A 23,470-nucleotide genomic window follows, 5' to 3' on the forward strand; every position below is an offset into this window, starting at 1 on the left:
ACCTGCACTGCAGCCCCTTCCCCCATCACCTCTCCCCCACCCCCTCCTCCCGCATCCTCACCACTGGCTGTTCCCCCTGGCACTCTGCCCTCCGCACTGCATCCCTGGCCACATCGGTGCCTGGCACTGTGGGGGCCTCTGGCCGCGGCACCTGTCCCTACTGACAGCGGTACATTCCGTAGCCCCTGTCCAGCGGCCTCCTGTAGGGACTACTGTGGGCATTGCCCTTTGGTTGGCAGTGTGCTGCCCTGCCGATGTGCGGCGCCCAGTTGGGGGTGGGGGGATGTTGGTGGGAAGAAGGGGGAGTGGAAAGTGGGGGTTGAGTGCGGTGGTGGTGGGGTGGAGGGTGAGGGGTGGGGATCGGGCACCCATGCAGCCAGTGTCACACTGTGCAACCACAGCCACGGTGGGCGGTCAATCGGGTATGCAGTAAGATGGCTGCCTTGCCAGCCATCGCAATGGTGGTCTGTGCCTGGACACCCTGATCCCGGGAGGGGGTGTTACCTTGACCCCACAGCCCGTCCCTTGGTCACCCACCATCTCCCCCCGCTGCTCCCCCCGAGCCCTGGCAGATGCCACCTCCTCCCCCCATTCCCCCCAGCCAGCCCTTCCAGTGGCAGGAACGGCAGCCTACGGACGCACCTCTGGGAAAATGTCTCACCTTCTCTCTCCCTCAGCAGCCATGGCGCCTGTTCCCGATTTTTAAAGCCACAAGTGAAACATGCCATTGGTAATTCTTCCTGGCAGAGGTGGAGCATCACAGAGGCCCCGGAGAATACTGGGCCAGACCCGTTACACAGCCCTGAAATATTTCCCGCCTTCAAGTATATATCAAATTCCCTCTTGACAGTTATTACTGAATATGTTTACATCATCCTTTGAGGCAGTGTACTCAGGGCTGAGTAGACCCATAAGAAGCCAAGGGTTTGCCCAGGTTTTGGCAGTTTGTGAGTGAGAGTACACTGATTGGCCATTTTATGCTGCTTGTGTTTGTGCTGAATATATTCATTTTTTGGTGGATTGAAGTATACTGACCATGCCCAGCTTTTATTTCTGGAGAGTGTCATCCTGACTGCAAAGTACATGATGGCAAATCACATAGGATCACAACAATATAGATGACCATCTTTATAGAACGATTATTACAATGCAGAGCTAGATTGTACACAAATATATCATTTTATCAGCTATTTGTCTGACACAAAGTCCAGAATTACTGTTGGTAAAGCAGCAGACTAAACTCATCACATTTGCCGAACATTCTATTGCTTGCCAATATAAATGCTGGTGTTTACCTGTTAAAGTTAATGGTTTATCATCTGTATGATGAAAATAGAATGGAAATAGAGAAATATCACTCTATTGCCAACAGCCATTTCTGGACTAAGTACAACAGTATAGTAGCAAAATAATGGTTCAAAATGCAAATATATTATTTAGTTGCAGTCAAGTTTAGCAAGGTACATTCTCCCACATCTAGTATTGCCAATCTCAGAACATATTTACACCTATATAAAAAAGTTTCGATCAGAATCCTGGAAAGTTCACTGAGGAAAATTTTGCATGTTTACATTTTTGAAGGAGGTGGTGGGACAAGGCAAGACGCCAGAGTTCACTTCCTACGAAAAGAAAGGACTCTAAATATACTGTAAAATCACTACTGGGTACAGTAGGGAGTCTAATCACAGGCTCATATATCCTTAGGAGTGAGTTACAGGCTAGAACAGTGATGGGCAACCTCGACTAATGACTGGGCCGCAGGAGTGACCCTCTTTCATCTGAGTGGGCCGCAAATCAGATTGTTCACGAATAATGACTCCACAAATAGGATTGAATACATGCCGAATATTTCATAACAAATTATAGAAAATGTAAATAGAACTATCAACAACTTCAAATAGTAAAAACAAAATAAATATTTAGACTTTGGACGCAGAGGGTGTGCATGGCTCTCACAGTCAATGTTGCTACAAACTGCACATGCCTCACTTCACTTGCCGTTGCTTTTCATGCATATCACTTCAGTCAGACTGGTAGGAAAGAATCTACACAATGGAAATCAGTGGAATGTGGCAACCCTGTGAGTGGGCAACGGTGAACAAAATGTCTCGTGGGCCACACTCAGAACCCAGAGGGGCCACATGTAGCCCCCGAGCCATAGTTTGCCTACCACTGGGCTCGAATATAATTAAGAGGTTCAGGGTATTTTGTTACAATCTCTTAAAGAGACCGTTAAAGAGAAATTCACACTTCCAGTTAGCAGCTAAAAAAAATGACACGTCAAGATTTCATATTTTAAAACTTTTACTGAAACAAATGACGAAAAAACATGATTGACAACACTTTTGTTTCTTGGCAGCTTGTACTTCAAACGACAGAAAAGAGATTCCCCATTTTACGTTTTGCACAACTGTATTAATAGGACAATTTATCCTCCAGAAACCCATCTAAAATTATTCTCAGCTCTTGATAGTTTGCTTCTTGTTTACTTTCCCAGCAGGGTAAAAGCTAATCCCAGACCTGTCTTATACTATGAGGGTTGTGCTGTAGATCGTTGCCTCTCGCTCTAAACTAGGCGAATTTTCCAGCCTTCTTCAAATCCTCACAAACTCAGTCCTATGAGCATGAATTCCCACCATGAACAATAAAGTTAAGTATTCTCTCTGTTAACAGTGCAGGCTTGGTTGTGTCTATCTCTTTCTCTTCTCACCTCCCAGATTACTGCAGACTACACAAGGCAAAACTGCAAACCTATTGTCTGTCTGTGATATTCATGGGTTTTTAGGGAAGCCTGCAAACTATTCTCAAAAATGGCTCCTTCTACCATCTTCTGTAAAGCAATGAGAAATAAATGCTAAATGGTTATCTTTGATCATGACTCCCTTTCATTTTAGAAGTTAATGGATAGTTTTAGCACCACCTGTTTACAATTCAATACCTATAATGCCTTTCTGGGACTTTGGGAGACTCAAGAGTCTACTCACAGTAAACTCATAGACTGAATCTTCCTTTGATCTCTAACCAGCAGTCACCCAGGTTTATTGTCAGGGAGCCGCCAGCACAGGTCACATGACCCGCTTCATTTACCCTAAATTTAAGACTACAGTCCCAAAATATAATAATCATATAAACCAAAAGACATAGTCCTATACCATAATAATCTTGTAAACTTCACAACTGCAATATTATAAATAGAACAATGGAAATCTGGAAATGAGTAACAGCCTGCAATCTAATCAAGAGGTTAAGATGGTTTATACATGGAATAAATGGAATATCAAGGAGTAATTATATGACAGTCATTTAAATATATTATTTGCAAGATATCAGAACCTAAGAGAGCAAAGCTCCTGTTGTTTGTAATGATCATCTATACTCAGAGATCAGTCTTCAAGTCTTTCCCTGTTATATGTTTTTATTGACATTATCCCCGCACATTACAAAGGCATCTGATGCACACAAAGGTTTCATTAGTGCAATTTCCTTGCTTTCCATTCATTCCACATCTTGTCTCGGCAATGTTCCTACTGGAAAGATTCTTCTCCAAATATTTCCATGACTTGGCTGCACACAACTTTGTGTTTAAGGAAACTGCTCCAAGAGAGACAGGGGTAATATAGAACATGTGTGGGACTCAAGAGAGACCTTCTCTCACGGAACCTCCTGAAGCTGAGTGTACATTGCTCCAGCTGCCCTATCCTCTGCCTTTGATCAGGTTTTTGTTTTTGGTTTGGGGGGCTGTATTTTATTGTCCCACCATCAGCTAACAGTGAAGGCACTAACTGTCTTGTGGTGGTTTGAATCTTGCTCTCTGTAATTACCTCACTCTGGCAGGGAACGTGGATATAGTAAGGAAATTCCTGGGCTTGCTGAATCTCCTGAAGTTTCAGGTTGAACAGGCTGGGGCTCTTTTCTCCAGATAGAGGTAAGCAGAGAGAGGTAAGCGGAGAAATTAACAATGATATCAAAGCGCGGACGAGCAAGTGGGGAGGGAACCTGGAGGTCTTGGGGCCACGAGGTTTCTGCCAAATGTAATGACAGGATCTCATTATCATTGTTTTATTCTGGCATCAGACAGTTTGAAGGGTGTGGCAAAGATCCCTGGAAATCAGGAAAAATTGATTTTTGATGGCAGGGAAGTGGCGCAGTTGTCAATCAGAGAGGTACAAAAGACTGGAAACTGGTGGGGAATGTGTTGGAGCCCAAGGATCAGTGGAGGGTAGGGAAGGAGGGGGGTGGGGGTGGCGAATTGGGGGTGAATGAAGTGGGGGTGTCAGAATTGGGGGTCAGGAGGGAAGGATTGGGGGTAGGCGGAGGGTATGGTGAGTCCAGTGCTATTGTATAAACACACTCTCTCTGCAACTCTGGAACTGGCACTGTGAGTCCAATGCTACCGTATAAACACACTGTCTGCACCTTGGAGCCTGCACTGTGAAACCAGTGCTACTTTACAAACACACTGTCTGCACCTTGGAGCCTGCACTGTGAAACCAGTGCTACTTTACAAACACACTGTCTGCACCTTGGAGCCTGCACTGTGAAACCAGTGCTACTGTACAAACACACTGTCTGCAGCTTGGAGCCTGCACTGTGAAACCAGTGCTACTGTATAAACACACTGTCTGCAGCTTGGAGCCTGCACTGTGAAACCAGTGCTACTGCACAAACACACTGTCTGCAGCTTAGAGCCTGCACTGTGAAACCAGTGCTACTGTATAAACGCACTGTCTGCACCTTGGAGCCTGCACTGCGAAACCAGTGCTACCGTATAAACGCACTGTCTGCACCTTGGAGCCTGCACTTTGAAACCAGTGCTACTGTACAAACACACTGTCTGCAGCTTGGAGCCTGCACTGTGAAACCAGTGCTACTGTATAAACACACTGTCTGCAGCTTGGAGCCTGCACTGTGAAACCAGTGCTACTGCACAAACACACTGTCTGCAGCTTAGAGCCTGCACTGTGAAACCAGTGCTACTGTATAAACGCACTGTCTGCACCTTGGAGCCTGCACTGCAAAACCAGTGCTACCGTATAAACACACTGTCTGCACCTTGGAGCCTGCACTGTGAAACCAGTGCTACTGTACAAACACACTGTCTGCACCTTGGAGCCTGCACTGTGAAACCAGTGCTACTGTATAAACACACTGTCTGCAGCTTGGAGCCTGCACTGTGAAACCAGTGCTACTGTACAAACACACTGTCTGCAGCTTGGAGCCTGCACTGTGAAACCAGTGCTACTGTACAAACACACTGTCTGCAGCTTGGAGCCTGCACTGTGAAACCAGTGCTACTGTACAAACACACTGTCTGCACCTTGGAGCCTGCACTGTGAAACCAGTGCTACTGTACAAACACACTGTCTGCAGCTTGGAGCCTGCACTGCGAAACCAGTGCTACCGTATAAACACACTGTCTGCAGCTTGGAGCCTGCACTGTGAAACCAGTGCTACTGTACAAACACACTGTCTGCACCTTGGAGCCTGCACTGTGAAACCAGTGCTACTGTACAAACACACTGTCTGCACCTTGGAGCCTGCACTGCGAAACCAGTGCTACCGTATAAACACACTGTCTGCAGCTTGGAGCCTGCACTGTGAAACCAGTGCTACTGTACAAACACACTGTCTGCACCTTGGAGCCTGCACTGTGAAACCAGTGCTACTGTACAAACACACTGTCTGCACCTTGGAGCCTGCACTGCGAAACCAGTGCTACCGTATAAACACACTGTCTGCAGCTTGGAGCCTGCACTGTGAAACCAGTGCTACTGTACAAACACACTGTCTGCACCTTGGAGCCTGCACTGTGAAACCAGTGCTACTGTACAAACACACTGTCTGCACCTTGGAGCCTGCACTGTGAAACCAGTGCTACTGTACAAACACACTGTCTGCACCTTGGAGCCTGCACTGCGAAACCAGTGCTACCGTATAAACACACTGTCTGCAGCTTGGAGCCTGCACTGTGAAACCAGTGCTACTGTACAAACACACTGTCTGCACCTTGGAGCCTGCACTGCGAAACCAGTGCTACCGTATAAACACACTGTCTGCAGCTTGGAGCCTGCACTGCGAAACCAGTGCTACTGTACAAACACACTGTCTGCACCTTGGAGCCTGCACTGTGAAACCAGTGCTACTGTACAAACACACTCTCTCTGCACCTCTGGAACTGGCATTGGGAGGCATATGCTACTGTTTAAACACACTCTCTCTGCACCTCTGGAACTGGCAGTCCAGTGCTACTGTATAAACACTCTGCACCTCTGGAACTGGCAGTCCAGTGCTACTGTATAAACACTCCCTCTTTGCACCTCTTGAGGTGGCACAGTGAGTCCAGTGTTGCTATATAAACACACTCTGCACCTCTGGAATTAGCACTGAGAGTCTAGCGCTACTGTATAAACACTCTCTTTCTGCACCTCTGGAGGTGGTACTGTGAGTCCAGTGTTGCTACATAAACACACTCTGCACCTCTGGAGTCGGCACTGTGAGTCCAGTGCTACTGTATAAATACACTCTGCACCTTGGGAGCCTGCACTGTGAAGCCAGTGCTCCTGTATAAATACACTCTCTCTGCACCTCTGGAACTGGCATTGGGAGGCATACGCTACTGTATAAACACTCTACACGTCGGAGTCGGCACTGTGATTCCAGTGCTACTGTATAAACACTCTCTCTGCACCTCTGGAACTGGCACTGTGAGTCAAGTGCTACTGTATAAACACACTTTCTGTGCACCTCTGGAACCGGCACTGTGAGTCCAGTGCTACTGTTTAAACACACTGGGCGGGATTCTCTGGCCGTGCTCGGCCGGTGACCGGAAATTCCTGCCCGAGGTGATTGGACGTTTACATGGTCTGTGTCCCGCCCGTGGTCATCTTGCAGTGGTTAGGATGGAATAATCCAGCCCACTCTCTTTGAATCTCTGGAACTGACATTGTATGTCCAGTGTTGCTGTACGAACACATTTTCAGCATTTCTGAAGCTGGCACTGTGAGTTGAGTGTTACTGTATAAACACACACTCTGCACGTCTGCTGCCTTGAGCAGGGGAAATGACAATATGGGGAAGGGCTCAGGGGTGAAGAAATTATGTGGCTTGCAGGTTATTCCAGACTTGCAGTGAAATCTAAGGCAAATGTGGCTAAGGGGAAATTGAAAGATCTGTAAAGGAGGAATCAAAAGTCAGCATTGATTAAAGGGAGTGGTTGGCAATGAATGGTGAATTGGGCAATAAAGCATTGGAAGGCATGAAACAAGAGAGACAATTTTGCTGTGCTCCCATGTTCCTGGGGTAGGTACCGTGGGTGTGGGTGAGAGAATCAAGGCCATCATTGATCTGCACTCCCTGTGAACTCAGTGTTGCAGAATTGACTGAATTTCATCACTAAAAGAATGGTAGAAAAATCCTAGCCTCCTAACTAAAATAATACATTTACCTCAGATTCTTGTGACCCTGCTCGCAGTGACTTGGGCACTTTAACACCATTCTGTCCACAATGTAAAAGATACAGCATGCTTTTATCAATCCTTCATTACACTGTCTGGTTTAATCTTCATCTTGATCCCAGAAATGTTATAGCTGGAAATGTAAGTTTGCAATTCTAACATATAAAATATAATACAAGTCAATTTAGACATCCCAAGGCCATGGAGATTAAAGCGGTTTCATTGATTTGTGAACTGTTACAATGTAATGAGGAGATGGCACAAGGTATATCTTCCTATCAATGGTTTAAAGATTATATGAACTCTTACAGGGAGGTGACACTGTTTGTACAAAGCGGAGAATGGTTAAGAAAATGTGGCCTGAAATGCTGGAGCCGGATTCAATGTAGTTGGTTTGGGTGAGAAATAAAGAGACGGATTTGGTATTGGTAACTGATTGATTGGGTAGTGACGGAAAGGGGACGGAAAGATTGAATTTAAAGGTCTGAAAAAGAATTGGGTCAATAACTGTAGAGTCCTGGGGTTGGATTTTCCGATCCTGCGGCTATGTCCACAGGATCTGTCTGGGCTTCTGACCAGAAATTCGGCGCCGCCCCCCGCACGGCCGGGTCCGTGGCCGTGCATGCGCCAAAAACTGCCCCCCTGTAACCAGCTTCACCCTACGGGACCACCCCCCACCAGTTCTCCAGCCCCTGCGAAGCCCCGCCTGCCAGCGGAATGGCTCCCCGCCCCCCCCCCCCCCCCCGCCGACTGTGGCGGCGCTGGACACAGTCCGCAGCCGCCATGCGAGGTCCCCGAAAGGTGTGAGCACACGGGTCCCACGCCATCGGGGACTCAGCCCATCGGGGGCGCAGCATCAGGGGAGGGCCTCGGGTGACAACCTGAGACCACCCATACAGCATGCGGTGTACTCCCCGAGTACTTACTAAGCGAGGGGTCAATTACCACGGCTCATAGAATTAAGGTTATTGGTAGAAGGATTAAAGGGGACATGAGGAGAAATGTTTGCACCCAGAAGGTGATGGACGTCTGGAATTCACTCCCTGAATTGGTGCTTGAGGCTGAAATATTCAACAAATTTAAAAAAGGTACCTGCATCTGCATCTAAAGTGCTGTAAGCTGCAAGACTATGGACGGGGCGCTGGAAAGTTGGGTTAAAATGAACAGCTAATTTATTTTTTCCCTCTTTCTTAGATAGCAGGGGACACAGTGGGCTGAATGGCCTCTTTCTGCTCTGCACTGTAACTTTTCTATGGTTCTAATACCATTTGGGGCACCTACATGCAATCGTGCTAGTCTGTCCCCCACATCCATCCAAACCTACACGAGTGAACAACCACACAACTGAGGAATAACCGGAGAGACTGGAGTGCTGCACCAGAGAAATCTCCAACTCAGCCAGGTAGAATTGACTTTGGCCAAAGCACTGTGTCTTTCAGGGATCAGTGGAAACAAGCATTTCAATGAGATCACAACACATTTATTCAGCCATTGACTCTGTACCTGAAGGCAGATGCAGATTAAATTTAACAGAATGATCACGAAAAGGGAGAATAGGTTTGGATGATGCACGGAGAATGTATTTGATTATGAAAACGGCAGCCGACAAACTGGGGTCAGAATGTTAACTGTGAATGACTCAGGTGTGTGTGATACATTGGTGACAGATTGATAAGTCGGATTGATTCAATCGGCTTGTTCCTTGTAACTTGCCCACAAGGAGATCACGCTGCTTAATAGTTTCAGTGGAGAGAAGGGGCTGAAGGAAGGAGCATGTATCCGGAAATATCAAGGGGATCCATCCGAGACTATGAAATAGGGTCAACTTGCATGAGAAGCACATGAATAGTTAAAAATCTGACAAAGATTGCATACAATTCACATGAATACTCAGAGATAAGATCATTATATGACATGATGCATCAGCAGTTAGTTAGTGGATAACAACGTCTCTTCAAAATTCTTGATAAATCACTACACTCGACTGCTTAAATGCCTATCCCCCTCTTTAAATTTATTGGGGCTGGTTTCCAGAACTTGCTCTTTGGGAATGTACACTCATTTATTGGGCATCAAGTTCAGGAGAGTGGGACAAAGATATGTTCCATTGGCCATTTGTTCCCTTTATGTTGTCCGAAAGTTACCAGAGCTTGCTCGGGTGGAGGAGGCAGGGAGGGGCTGAGGGGGAGACAGTGTGTGCAACATAAATAAATGGGACAAACCCAGGCGGCCTCTATCATTGGCCCAAGACTCACCTGGCTGCAGCCGAATAATGCCTGAAGGCCGGTTCCTTTAATATGTGCCAGCCCCTCCCCCGCCCAGGTTAATTATTTATTACTCCCGAGCTTCTACTGCTCCTAACTGACTGCCTGAACGATTCCCTAAGCCGTATCTGGGACTGTGGGGCGGGTATGACTATTGGCTTTTTAAGCTTCTGGCCGGACCCGGCAGGCAGGACTGGGTCTGGAACCTGGCACTGGTTAGTCATGATGGGGCCCTGTGGCCAGGAAGGCCTTGGGTTTCCTCGTGATGCCCGGTTGATTACATCTGCTAATGCTGGCCCACAAGGAAACCCGGAGGTAAAAACATTTACTTCCCTGTTTGATCCTTTTCTGGAAATGCTGCTGGAGTCAGGGGTTGATCTCACGGAACACATTGTAAAATAAGGCCCGTGCCTGCCTGAATTGCACCAGTAAACAAACGGTGAGTGAGTGGCGTGAACCGAATGCGGACAGAGAGGGTACCATTCTCACCTCAATTTTAAAATGCCCCGGCCTCCTTACAACCCTTCCTCTTGGGTGCAAGTGTTTAAAACTGGGGCTCAAATAGGAAGGACAAGCTACAAATTTGAAATAAAAACGGAAGCTGCTGGAGACAGCAGGTGATGTTAACCTTGCTGAAGAAGAAGGAGAGGTCATGGACAACAAGGCCTGACTCTTGTCTCCTTACAGAGACTGACTGAAGAGTTCTGGACTTCCTGCTTCCCTCGAGCCTGGCTCCAGGCTGACTGGTGGCATTTTGAACTGCCCCTGCCTCTGAGAACTGCTGCAAAGAGAATCACTAGTTAACCAGCAGTGAAATCCAAACCCTGCTGTACCCAAGGTAAGGGGGGCAGTTTTCAGCCCCAGAGAGATCACATTTCCCGATTTTACCCACCCCTCGCTGACGGCATCATGTGGTTCTTGCGCAGTAAGGGCGGAAAACTCAATCAAATGGATTATCGTAAATCTTAATATTATTAACCCGCCCCCCCATGAACCCCCTCATTAAATATTCATATGTTTGTAACAACATTTTAATTACGGAGTTCAGTCGCAGGGATATCTCCAGGGGGCACAAAGTATAGCCCCTGGGAGGGAGGGAGAGAGGGACATTCCCCGGCAGAGTCCTGGTAATGCCCCAGTATTGGTTAGCAATGCCACTGTGCTAGGAGGCAATGTCAGGCACGGGTCCAGGTGTAAGCCCCATGGAGCCGGGGGGGGGGTGTGTTCCATTTATGTGTGGTGGTGGTGGGGAGGGGCGTGGAGAGAACAGGCAATGAGGGGGGAACTTGCAGGCACAGGACGGGGAGGGGAGGGATGCTGGCGATACTTCTGCAGTGGTGGGGCGAGCCTCCAAAGATTGTCTGGATGAGGGGGTGGGGGAAAAATAAAACTTCAGTTCTTGACTGGGGGTGGATGCGCTTTAAAGATGGCGCCACAATCTCTTTGGAGCCAGTGCTGGCTCGATCAGGTCCCAGCCTGCCAGAGTGACAGCGTAAACCGCACCCATTCATTTTTTTCCTTTAATGAGGCTGAAGATCTGGGGAGAACATCAGTTTTCAGCCAGAGGCTGACACCAAGATTGTTCCCAATGATTGCGACTTCATCCAGAAGCTCTTCAGTGGGATCAGTTTATTGAATGTGGAACTTACTGACTTAAGGAAGTCCAAGTAAGGCCCCGGAACTTAGAGAGGTGGACTTCCTGTGGTCTTTAAAGTGCAGTCTGAAATGTTAAAGTTGAAATAAAAATAATGTTTGGTAAATAGAAAGAATTCAGAATACATTGTGCCTTATTCCCAAGGAATCTGCATCTGCTGCAGTAGAACTTTGTATGTGTTTGTTTTACTTACTGATCGGGAGCTGTGGATTTATCCAGGCTTAAAATGCTGGAAATAAATCGCTGTTCCTTCATCAGTGATGGGTCAAAATTCTGGAATTCCCCAATTAAAAACACATTGGAAGCTGGAAGCACCATTATTACATGGACTGCAGTGACTCAAGAAGAAAGCCCAGATCGCCTTCTCAAAGGCAACCAGAGAAGGCAAATAAATACTGACCAGGTCAACGATAAAGATGGCGCCACAATCTCTTTGGAGCCAGTGCTGGCTCGATCGGGTCCCGGACTGCCAGAGTGACAGCGTAAACCACACCGCATTTTGATAATGAATATTTAAATGAGTAGAACATGGGACAGGATTCTGTGATCATGAGGCTAAGTGTTGACGGCGTCAACATGGCCTCAGGATCAGTAATTCTGGCTCCTACAGGGAGTCAGCACGGCACTGGAGCGGTTCATGCTGCTCCAGCTGCTGATCCTGGAGTCAACTGGGCGCTGCGGGATCCGCGCATGCACAGTGGCACCGGTGGCAACGCACGCATGCGCAGTGGCTCCCTTCAACGCGCCGGCCACGGCGCAACATGGTGCAGGGCTACAGGGGCCGGCACGGCAGAAAGGGGGCACCCAGCCAGAGAGGCTGGCCCGCCAATCGGTGGGCCCCGATCGCAGGCCAGGCCACATCGGAGGCACCCCCCCCTCCCCCCCCCCACAGGCCGCCCCCTGACCCTTCCACGTCGAGTTCCCACCGGCTGAGAGCAGATGTGGATGGCGCCGGCTGGACTCGGCCCATCCTGGGCCGAGAATCGGTGGGAATGGGGGCGCATAGAGCGGCCCCCAACCGGCGGCGTACCAACCACGCCGGCGCCAACTCTCCGCTCTGCGGAGAATCACGTGCCGGCGTCGGGGTGGCGTGGCGCGATTCACGCCGGTCGCGGGGATTCTCCGGCCCAGCCCCTGGCTGAGAGAATCCCGCCATGGCATCGTAAAAATATTATCCAAATTGTCAGAAATTGAAAGAACTTGGGTTGAATTTTCATCTCCCGATGACTAAACTCATTTGTGTCAGGACGGTAAGTGAGGCGTGAAGGGCTGAACTTTAACATTTTCCCTTAGATTCCTGTCACCTACTACTTTAATCAGGCTGGTTATTATGGTGGGTGATGACCCAGCACCATTTAAAGTGATGTTTGGTGTTCTATTTAAATGCCTGCCTTTTGTGTACATCATAGATTATCATAGAATTTACAGCGTAGAAGGAGGCCATTCGGCCCATCGAGTCTGCACCAGCTCTTGGAAAGAGCACCCTACCCAAGGTCAACACCTCCACCCTATCCCCATAACCCAGTAACCCCACCCAACACTAAGGGCAATTTTGGACACTAAGGGCAATTTATCATGGCCAATCCACCTAACCTGCACATCTTTGGGAGGAAACCGGAGCAGCAGGAGGAAACCCACACACACACGGGGAGAATGTGTAGACTCCGCACAGACAGTGACCCAAGCCGGAATCGAACCTGAGACCCTGGAGCTGTGAAGCATTTGTGCTATCCACAATGCTACTGTGCTGCCCTAAATGTACCATGTAGTTGGGTGAGTTCCCTGAAGGCTGTAGGAACCAGGCCAGGTAGGCCAGTTTCAAAGCTCTTGCCAATTTCAACTATCATAATGTGGTGGTTTAATCATAATTTGATGAGTTAAGTATGTTTTCAATCCAGTGGTTTGATCTTCAAATAGATTTAATGTCCAGACATCGGCTGAGCTTTTGAGGCACTGTTTCAGTATGCACTAGGTTCAGAACCAATGTACCATATCATAACACAGGCAAGTATTTGAAACACTCATGAATTAAAAAAAATTCCTGGGCGCGATTCTCCGACCCCCCACCGGGTCGGAGAATCGCCGGGGGCTGGCGTGAATCCCGCCCCTGCCGTGTCCCGAATGCACCACCACCAGAGATTTGGCGGGGGAGGGAATCGTGCCACGCCGGTTGGCGGGGGCGGGAATCACGCCACGCCGGTCGGCGGGCCCACCCCCGGCGGTTCTCCGGCCTGCGATGGGCCGGAGTCCCGCCGCTGTCAACCCTCTCCCACCGGCGTGGATTAAACCACCTTTTGAACGGCGGGACAAGGCGATGCGGGCAGGTTCCGGGGTCCTGGGGGGGTGCGGGGCGATCTGGCCCCGGGGGGTGCCCCCACGGTGGCCTGGCCCGCGATCGGGGCCCAGCGATCCGCGGGCAGGCCTGTGCCGTGGGGGCACTCTTTTTCTTCCGTCTTTGCCATGGTCTTCGCTATGGCGGAGGCGGAAGAGACCCCCTCCCCTTCGCATGCGCGGGGATGATGTCAGCAGCTGCTGCGCTCCCGCACATGCGTTGCCCGGCGAAGACCTTTCAGCACCGGCTGGCGTGGCGCCAGCCGGCGGAGCGGAAACTACTCCGGCGCGGGCCTAGCCCCTCAGGGTGAGGGCTTGGCCGCTAAAAGTGCGGAGACCTTCGCACCTTTGGGGCGGCCCGACGCCGTTGCGGTTCCCGCCACTCCATTACGCCGGAACCCCCCGCCCTGCCGGGTAGGGGAGAATCCCGCCCCATATGTCCAACATTACTCTTGAAGAAACCATTAATCTTGTCCAAATAAACACACAGGCATTGGAAAACCACTTCAAAGAATGATCAAATTATTACAAATAATAAAGCTGTCAATCACACAAAGCTAGCACTACTCTTTACAACTGGGTAAACAAACCTCTGCCGAGCTGAGTCCATTACTCAATCTTAGAACTCAGCCAAGCACTCATAATTTGGCCACCTGGCAATAGAGATGCCGAGACATTTATCCAACCTACTTCTGTTGATACAGATGTCAGGGCTCACCTTTACAACCACATCTGACTTGGTGTTACGTAACAACTGTATTGTTATTGTACAATCATTCATGGAATGTGTTGTCAAGATAGCACATGAAGGTCACTAGGAAATTATCAAAACCAAACTCCTCAGGGAAAATATATGGTTCCCAGGAATTGATTGGATGGTAGAACAGCGAAGCAATCAGTGGCTGCATGTCAGGCAACCACAATGTCAAATCGGCAGATTTTGCAACTGGTGAATACTTGCTTGTTGTCACTGATGACCATAGCAGATTCCCAGTTATGGAAAGCAGTCTTCCAAAAGCTTTACCATATTTCTGCCTTGTTTGGATTCCCTCAAATGCAGAGAAATGGCAATGGACCTCCATTCAGCAGCAATAAGTTCAGGAAATTTACAAACTATCCAAGTTTCACTAATTGAAAGATCACTCCCCATTGGTCAAGAGCTAATGGAGAAGTCAAGCGATTTATGTGTAGCTTGAAGAACGTGATACATATAGCTACAGCTGAGAGCTAGTCAGGGAACCAAGAGCTGTTCCTCACAATTACAGAGTGACTCCTCACTTGACTATGGGAAAGCCACTACAGCACACATTTTTGCACACCCCATGTGCACACGTCTTACTGAGCTGCCCAAGGAGTTAACCATCAACATGGCCGCAAACACGGTTGAGAATAGAAGGATTGAATGAAAGTAAATGCAGAGTGAAACATAATATTTAGAGGCAAACCGCTAAAGTCAGATGATAAAGTGCACTTGAAACAGGATTGTCATGTTAGAAAGCAAACAATCTCCTGCGACAGACACCTCGCCCCATTTTTTGTGACCAACTGCCAAGTGAGATTTACAAATCACCCCATTCTTCAAAACACTGAAAACATCACTTGCAAGTATTGAATCTAATTCTGACATCGCAATTTCAGATGAAGAGCATGAGGTAATTGAACCAACATCAGATGTAAGGTGGTATCCTACTTGAAAGAGAAAATATCCAACCTACTTACGTGACTACATTACAAAGCTAACTATTTTCAATTGGTGAACAGATATTTCAATGCATTGTTAAATTGTTTGTTAGTACATGTAATAAATGAACATTCAAATTAGGCTTAAGTTTATTGTTACAATTTTGGAAACAAACCATTGAAACACATTGGGTGTACCCCCGCGGCATGTTCTGTGGAGGTGGAGGTGGCCTGCCATTGGCCAGGGGCAGGATCTTCCAGTCCCACCGCTGTCAACGGGGTTTCCTGTTGTTCGCATCCTCCATCACTGGGGAACACAAGGCAGAGGGGGTCGCCATTGGCGGACCGGAAGATCCCGCTGGTGAGAACAGCTGGAAAATCCCACCCAACATCTCTCTCATATCCTAAGAAGGGGAAGGGTGTGGTGCATTGAAAATTGCAATGTGCTTTTTGTCCACTTGAGGCTACCATACACACTGTACCAGCAGAGGGAGTCCTCTAGTAAGGATCCATGTTTAACAGTTCATATCATTTTAATTCTAAATGTCTCTGACTGAATATATAACTGTTTCCGACTCAAGAAATTCAGAGATGATTTATTGTGGAGGGATGATTCGAAAACTGAAAGCGCCACATCTCATCCAGAGTGGGATCCTTCTAATGATGCCATAGCAAAAGTGATTCAGAATGAATTTGATGAACTCATTTGACCACTTTCATTGTGGTTAAGGGTATCTTTGTATAATAAATGTATTCAATCAACCCTACCACATTAATTTAATATCAATTACCAATATTATTTTACTCACATTTCAAAATGTGATCAGACATGGTTCACATTTTATACTTTAGACGACCCCCATTTTATAGTTCGACTTGCATGCCGTCAGCTACGGCAGTGGAGGTCAATTGGATTTTATGCCCTGGTGTAAAATGGGTGACGGCGAGTTGACAGCCCATTTTATCACTCTCCCAGATGAATTTAGTTGTGCAACAGACTGTCAACTCACTATCCTAGTTTCGCACAAAGTCAATATCACCACCAACCAATGTGTGCAATAAATGTTAAATCGGCCAACAGATCAGCTGATTGTATATGAAAAACATCTTTCGCAAGACTCTCCACCCACAGGTTTTTTAAAATATCCCTTTGAAACTATAAAATGTTTGATGGACCTGAAGATGAAGAGATTAACATTCAGAGTTGACAAAAGCCATGGCGAATGTGGCATCATTTTGCCTCTCTCCTCACTCTCCCTTAACCTCTTCCTCACCTACAAACAACAAATGGCATTGACCTACCAAACATGTGGCCATTATCTGCAAGGTTCTTGTTCCTGGAAAGAAGTTCATAGGTGCCCAGATAGGGGGAGACAACTAACTGCACCAGTCGCTCCAGCTGGTCGTATTCCTCACTTGGGCCTTTAGGCTCATGGGCTCCCTGGCAAAAGAAGCATCAACAAATGCACCATTTGAAGAAGGTTTGAATATTTAGTGGTAAGCGCACTATATGTTTTTAGGACAACGGTTCCTATTTATCCTTCCTCACATGCAGCTGCATTGAGTCTCGGTGCCATAGTGGGTAGACCTGGTTGGCTGTCTCTACCGTTGCTGTGGAGATGAGCAGCAGGAGCTTCTTGAATGGTACACGGTGGCTCTTCCATTCCTCCTGTCTGACCAAGCCCCATCCTTGATAATTCTCCACATCAGCAGGAGTGAGACAAGGGCCTCAGCGGGAATTGTGGAACAGTTGGTGAAAACTCACAGCCCAACACTCGCCCTGCCACATAGATAGATTCATAGACTCTAAAGGTGTCATTGGGTATGGGAAGAGTGCAGGATTATGATTCTGAGAGAGGATCAGTCGTGATTACATTGAATGATGAAGCAGGTTCGAAGGGCCAAATGGCCTACTCCCGCTTCTATTTTCTATATTTTCCTTTAAAGTGCTGTCTAGTTGAGCCCCCCTTGAAGGAATTGGAATTAAAGTGACACACAATTCCAGACCTGCTCCAAAGGATTGAGACTGATAGTGTTAGGAACCAATTATAATTTGATACAAGTACTTGCACGCAAAACTTTTCAAATCATAGCTCTTTGAACATGAAGACCATATCAAAGTTCCAGGAAACATGTAAAGCAACTGTAGTGTGAAGGACTTCACTATATGAGTAGGGTTCAGCGACCTAAGACCTAATTTTTGAGATGCACTGCCTGATGTGCCACTGAGCCATGGAGGAAGATCCCATACTCAATTTCTTAACTGCGTCAGGTGTAGCTTGGCATAGACAGAGGTATCATGCCACGTTGGCAGGATAGAAACTTCACATGCCACAACCTTTTAAAATAGTAATGGTGTCATTCCTTTCATAAAATTATACCTGGAGTCCACTCCAATAAATACCCCTTCCAGGGACCCTCTGCAATAAATACATCCCTCCAAGGTTCTCCAATAAATACCCTTTCTGGGACTCCCTTCAATAACTGTCCTACTCTTGCTCCTATATTCTATGCTTCTAGGTTTCTCTCTTTAAGTGACTCTCTCGAATAATTTCTTCCCTTCACTCAGGCTCATTTGTCAGACATTAGAGGAAGTCTTTAAGGAAGTGTTAACAATACACTTAGAAAAGCATTGTGTGATCAGAATAAGTCAATATGGTTTTACTAGAATTGACTAAAGTTTGACAAATGTATTAGAGTTTTTTGAGGATTTACATAGCAGAGTAGATAAAGGAAAATCAGTAGATGTAATATACACAGATTTCCGCAAGGCATATAATAAGATGTCACACAAAAGATTAATGGGCAAGATACTGGCTCATGGAGTTGGTGACAGTATTTTAGCATGAATAGAGGATTGGTTAACGGAGAGAAAACAGAGATTGGAGAAGTTACTGAGTGGGAAACAATATGGTAGATGGAGTATAATGTGGTGAAGTGTGAGGTTATTCACTTTGATTGGAAGGATAGAAAAGTAGAATATTTTTTAAAGGCGAGAAACTTGTTGCTCGTGGATCTGCAGCCAGGTCAGGACAGTGATGTACAGGATGTGGGTCTATGTACAGTGATGAAGGGAGTGCGGGTTTGTGTACAGTGATGTCGGGGGGGTGGGTATGTGTACAGTGATGTCGGGGGGATGGGTTTGTTTACAGCAATGTAGGGGATGTGGGTTTGTGAACAGTGATGTAGAGGGTGTGGGGTTGTGTATAATGATGTAGACGGTGTGGGTTTGTGTACAGTGATGTCGAGGGTGTGGGGTTGTGTATAATGATGTAGACGGTGTGGGTTTGTGTACAGTGATGTAGAGGGTGTGGGTTTGTGTACAGTGATGTAAAGGGTGTGTGTACAGTGATGTCGAGGGTGTGGGTTTGTGTACAGTGATGTTGAGGGTTTGTGTACAGTGATGTAGAGGGTGTGGGTTTGTGTGCAGCGATGTAGAGGGTGTGAGTTTGTGTACAGTGATATCGGGGGGGGTGGGTTTGTGTACAGTGATAGCGAGGATGTGGGTTTGTGTACAGTGATGTCGAGGGTGTGGGTTTGTGTAGTGATACAGGGGGTGTGGGTTTGTGTACAGTGATGTCGAGGGTGTGGGTCTGTGTACAGTGATGTCAAGGGTTTGTGTACAGTGATGTAGGGGTGTGGGCTTGTGTATAGTGATGTAGGGTGTGGGTTTGTGTACAGTGATGTCAAGGGTGTGGATTTGTGTACAGTGATGTTGAGGTGGGGATTTGTGTACAGTGATGTCGAGGGTGTGGGTTTGTGTATAGTGATGTAGGGGGTGTGGGTTTGTGTACAGTGATGTCAAGGGTGTGGATTTGTGTACAGTGATGTAGCGGGTGTGGGTTTGTGTACAGTGATGTTGAGGGTTTGTGTACAGTGATGTAGGGGGTGTGGGTTTGTGTACAGTGATGTAGGTGTGTGGGTTGGTGTGCAGCGATGTAGAGGGTGTGAGTTTGTGTACAGTGATATCGGGGGGGGTGGGTTTGTGTACAGTGATATCGAGGATGTGGGTTTGTGTACAGTGATACAGGGGGTGTGGGTTTGTGTACAGTGATGTCGAGGGTGTGGGTCTGTGTACAGTGATGTCAAGGGTTTGTGTACAGTGATGTAGGGGTGTGGGTTTGTGTATAGTGATGTAGGGTGTGGGTTTGTGTACAGTGATGTCAAGGGTGTGGATTTGTGTACAGTGATATCGAGGGTGTGGGTTTGTGTACAGTGATGCCGAGGGTGTGGGTTTGTGTACAGTGATGTAGGGGCGTGGGTTTGTGTACAGTGATGTCGAGGGTGTGGGTTTGTGTATAGTGATGTAGGGGGTGTGGGTTTGTGTACAGTGATGTAGAGGGTGTGGGTTTGTGTACAGTGATGTAGAGGGTGTGGGTTTGTGTACAGTGATGTAGAGGGTGTGGGTTTGTGTACAGTGATGTAGAGGGTGTGGGTTTGTGTACAGTGATGTAGAGGGTGTGGGTTTGTGTACAGTGATGTAGAGGGTGTGGGTTTGTGTACAGTGATGTAGAGGGTGTGGGTTTGTGTACAGTGATACAGGGGGTGTGGGTTTGTGTACAGTGATGTCGAGGGTGTGGGTTTGTGTAGTGATGTAGGGGTGTGAGTCTGTGTACAGTGATGTCGAGGGTGTGGGTTTGTGTACAGTGATGTCGAGGGTGTGGTTTTGTGTACAGTGATGTAGGTGTGTGGGTTTGTGTACAGTGATGTAGGGGTGTGGGTTTGTGTACAGTGATGTCGAGGGTGTGGGTTTGTGTACAGTGATACAGGGGGTGTGGGTTTGTGTACAGTGATGTCGAGGGTGTGGGTTTGTGTAGTGATGTAGGGGTGTGAGTCTGTGTACAGTGATGTCGAGGGTGTGGGTTTGTGTACAGTGATGTCGAGGGTGTGGTTTTGTGTACAGTGATGTAGGTGTGTGGGTTTGTGTACAGTGATGTAGGGGTGTGGGTTTGTGTACAGTGATGTCGAGGGTGTGGGTTTGTGTACAGTGATGTAGAGGGTGTGGGTTTGTGTACAGTGATGTAGAGGGTGTGGGTTTGTGTACAGTGATGTAGAGGGTGTGGGTTTGTGTACAGTGATACAGGGGGTGTGGGTTTGTGTACAGTGATGTCGAGGGTGTGGGTTTGTGTAGTGATGTAGGGGTGTGAGTCTGTGTACAGTGATGTCGAGGGTGTGGGTTTGTGTACAGTGATGTCGAGGGTGTGGTTTTGTGTACAGTGATGTAGGTGTGTGGGTTTGTGTACAGTGATGTAGGGGTGTGGGTTTGTGTACAGTGATGTTGAGGGTGTGGGTTTGTGTAGTGATGTAGGGGTGTGAGTTTGTGTACAGTGATGTCGAGGGTGTGGGTTTGTGTACAGTGATGTCGAGGGTGTGGGTTTGTGTAGTGATGTAGGGGTGTGAGTTTGTGTACAGTGATGTCGAGGGTGTGGGTTTGTGTACAGTGATGTCGAGGGTGTGGGTTTGTGTACAGTGATGTAGGTGTGTGGGTTTGTGTACAGTGATGTAGGTGTGTGGGTTTGTGTACAGTGATGTCGCGGGTGTGGGTTTGTGTAGTGATGTAGGGGTGTGAGTTTGTGTACAGTGATGTTGAGGGTGTGGGTTTGTGTACAGTGATGTAGGTGACCTAAGCTAGCAGCCCAATGAGTGAGATTTCAAATCCCACCATAGCAAGCAGTATATCTGGTGATTTATGGCCTGGCACCAGAAACTAAATAACCATCAAAGCTGTAGCTGTGTTCTAAAACAAACAACTAGTGCACTGTGAAAGGCTCACCTCTACCTGAGTTAGCGCATAACCCCTGTCCCACATTATCGGGTTGACTCTTACTACATTCTGTTGGCAGAACTAGGAATGGCCAACAAATACAATTTGCAAGTGCTGCCCATAACCTCAGAACAAATAAAAAATAATTCTGTGGCAACCTCAGTGTTATCCTTTCTCCCTCCCTGCACTTTCACCACCCTCCAAGAGTCAGTTCTCTGAGACGTTTCATGTTAGTCACTTCCTCCTGCATGGCTGACACAACCTTCACCGAGTTCTCTGGCACTTTTCCACTTCCTCCATCTGCACAAGAACATTTACAAATACCCACTTTCAAAATCAACACTGTTCAGACTGATGAGGTAACTTTTGATTCACTTCAAAGCAGAGTCTAGCGCAATGATTCTCAACTTAAGGAGTGCTTGCTTCCAAAAAAAGTTATAATTGAACAGCCTTTTCTTTCTTTGCTTCCTCTGTTTATACCTATTTTACCAACAAGTTCCTGTGAAGTCACCTAGAGGGTTATTGAGCCAGAGAGTCTGAGGGAGCTGTGTTCACAAGTACTGCTAAAATGTCAAGCTTGTTAAATTAGTGATATTCCTGATAGTAACTGCACCAGACAGCCAGGCCATTGACTGTCAACTGTGTTGCTTGTGCTCACTGTTTAAATTGATCCGAAGGCTTCACCGTATGGGGGAGAAGATGGTTGTGGGATGGTAACGTCACCGGCCTAGCGATCCAGAGGCCCAGGCTAATCCTCTGGGGGCACGGGTTCAAATCCCACCACGGCAGCTGGTGAAATTTCAATTGAATGAGTAACCTGGAAGCCCGTCTCAGTAATGATAACCATGAAATCATTGAAGATTATCGGAAAACCCGTGTGGTTCATTCATGTCCTTTCGGGAAGGAAATCTGCCATCCTTAGCTGGTTTGGCCTACATGTGACCCCGGACCCACAGCAATGTGGTTGGCTTTTAACTGCCCTCTGAAATGTTGCAGGACAATTAGGGATGAATAATAAATGCGAGGAATGGGCAGCAAATGCCAGCGATGTCCACATCCCCTGAAAGTACAAAGGAACCTTTAGGGTGCAGTGTACAATGCCACTTGAAAAAGGTGCTCCTGATAGGGAGACCTCTCTCTGATGTGGAGATGCTTAGGGGACCCTGATAATGAAATTCCTTTAAAAAATGAGAGACGTGAATTGAAAGGGGCTTGATCCTACTCTGAATTGGGTGTCAGCAGGGGTGGGGAGGGGGGAGGAGCAGGAGGAGGGGATGCAGATGATGAGATCCCACCACATTCTGGTTTGCCTTTTTATCTAGGTGTTGTATTTCTTGTGTGTCCTGCCTTTGTAATGCCTCTTCATTCACCTGAGGAAGGAGCAGCGCTCCGAAAGCTAGTGACATCGAAACAAACCTGTTGGACTTTAACCTGGTGTTGTAAGACTTCGTACTTTGTAATGCAAGGCTGCTGCTGGAGCCATTCTTTACACCGGCTCGCTCCACATTTCATTCAAGGCCAGCTCAGTTGTGGGATAACATGGAGTCAGGGATCAGAGTCTAGTAGATTCTACCTCACATTGCACAGTACACACTGGATGAAGGTTTTTTCTCAAAGTGGATGGAGCTGATTGAAAGGCTGAGAATTACAGTAGAGACTCGAGGGTAGAGATGGATACACAGGAAGTTACATCGACAGAGCATAGAATAGACTACAGACTGGCGGCTGCCTTTTTGAACATGCAAACAGAAACTCCCAAGGGTTTTGCTGTGCGCATGTGTTCAGAGTTGGGAGAGCCCTACTGAGGCACAACAGTTTCTGTTTACTAGCTTGAAAGCACAGCTCATGTTGTGCTCTATTCATTGGACCTGCGACAATACCAGAGCACCTACACTATCCAGCAGTTCACTTGTGAAGTAACTGAACTCACTCACTCCGCATTCTCATCTCATGTTTAGTGAGTTTATTTACTAAGGATCAGAGCTCGGCAAACTTGGATTAGGAAGGGAACCATGAGCACTATTGTGACCTCCCGAGATTTACACAGAATTCAATTCACACACCTCCTGATTTACAGAGAATTCAATGTACACACCTCTGGATTTACACAAGTCCTGATTCACACACCTCTCAATCTGCACAACATTCGATTTGCACATCTGCTTTACACACCTGCTAATTTCCACACCTGCTGATCTACAGATCTCCCAATTTACACAACTTTCAATTTACACAACTTTTGTGTATGTGCAAGTCAACATTACCTAAGCAGAGGATGGACGGGATGAGGTTTGACCTACTCTAGTAGAACATCTGCCCCAAT

General features: G+C 47.3%; 1 protein-coding gene across 2 annotated transcripts in view; it reads right to left on the bottom strand.

The window, feature by feature from the left end:
* Positions 1-23,470, bottom strand: part of LOC140430989 (proline-rich protein 5-like) — a 144,641-nt gene that overhangs the window by 6,603 nt on the left and 114,568 nt on the right. For both annotated transcript variants that reach the window (XM_072518857.1, XM_072518856.1), the window contains one exon: positions 16,686-16,824. In XM_072518857.1, coding sequence (XP_072374958.1) covers positions 16,686-16,824 — 139 coding nt within the window. The remainder of the gene's footprint in view (positions 1-16,685; positions 16,825-23,470) is intronic.

The sequence above is a fragment of the Scyliorhinus torazame genome, chromosome 10, assembly GCF_047496885.1.
Source record: "Scyliorhinus torazame isolate Kashiwa2021f chromosome 10, sScyTor2.1, whole genome shotgun sequence".
NCBI classification, from domain to species: Eukaryota; Metazoa; Chordata; class Chondrichthyes; order Carcharhiniformes; family Scyliorhinidae; genus Scyliorhinus; species Scyliorhinus torazame.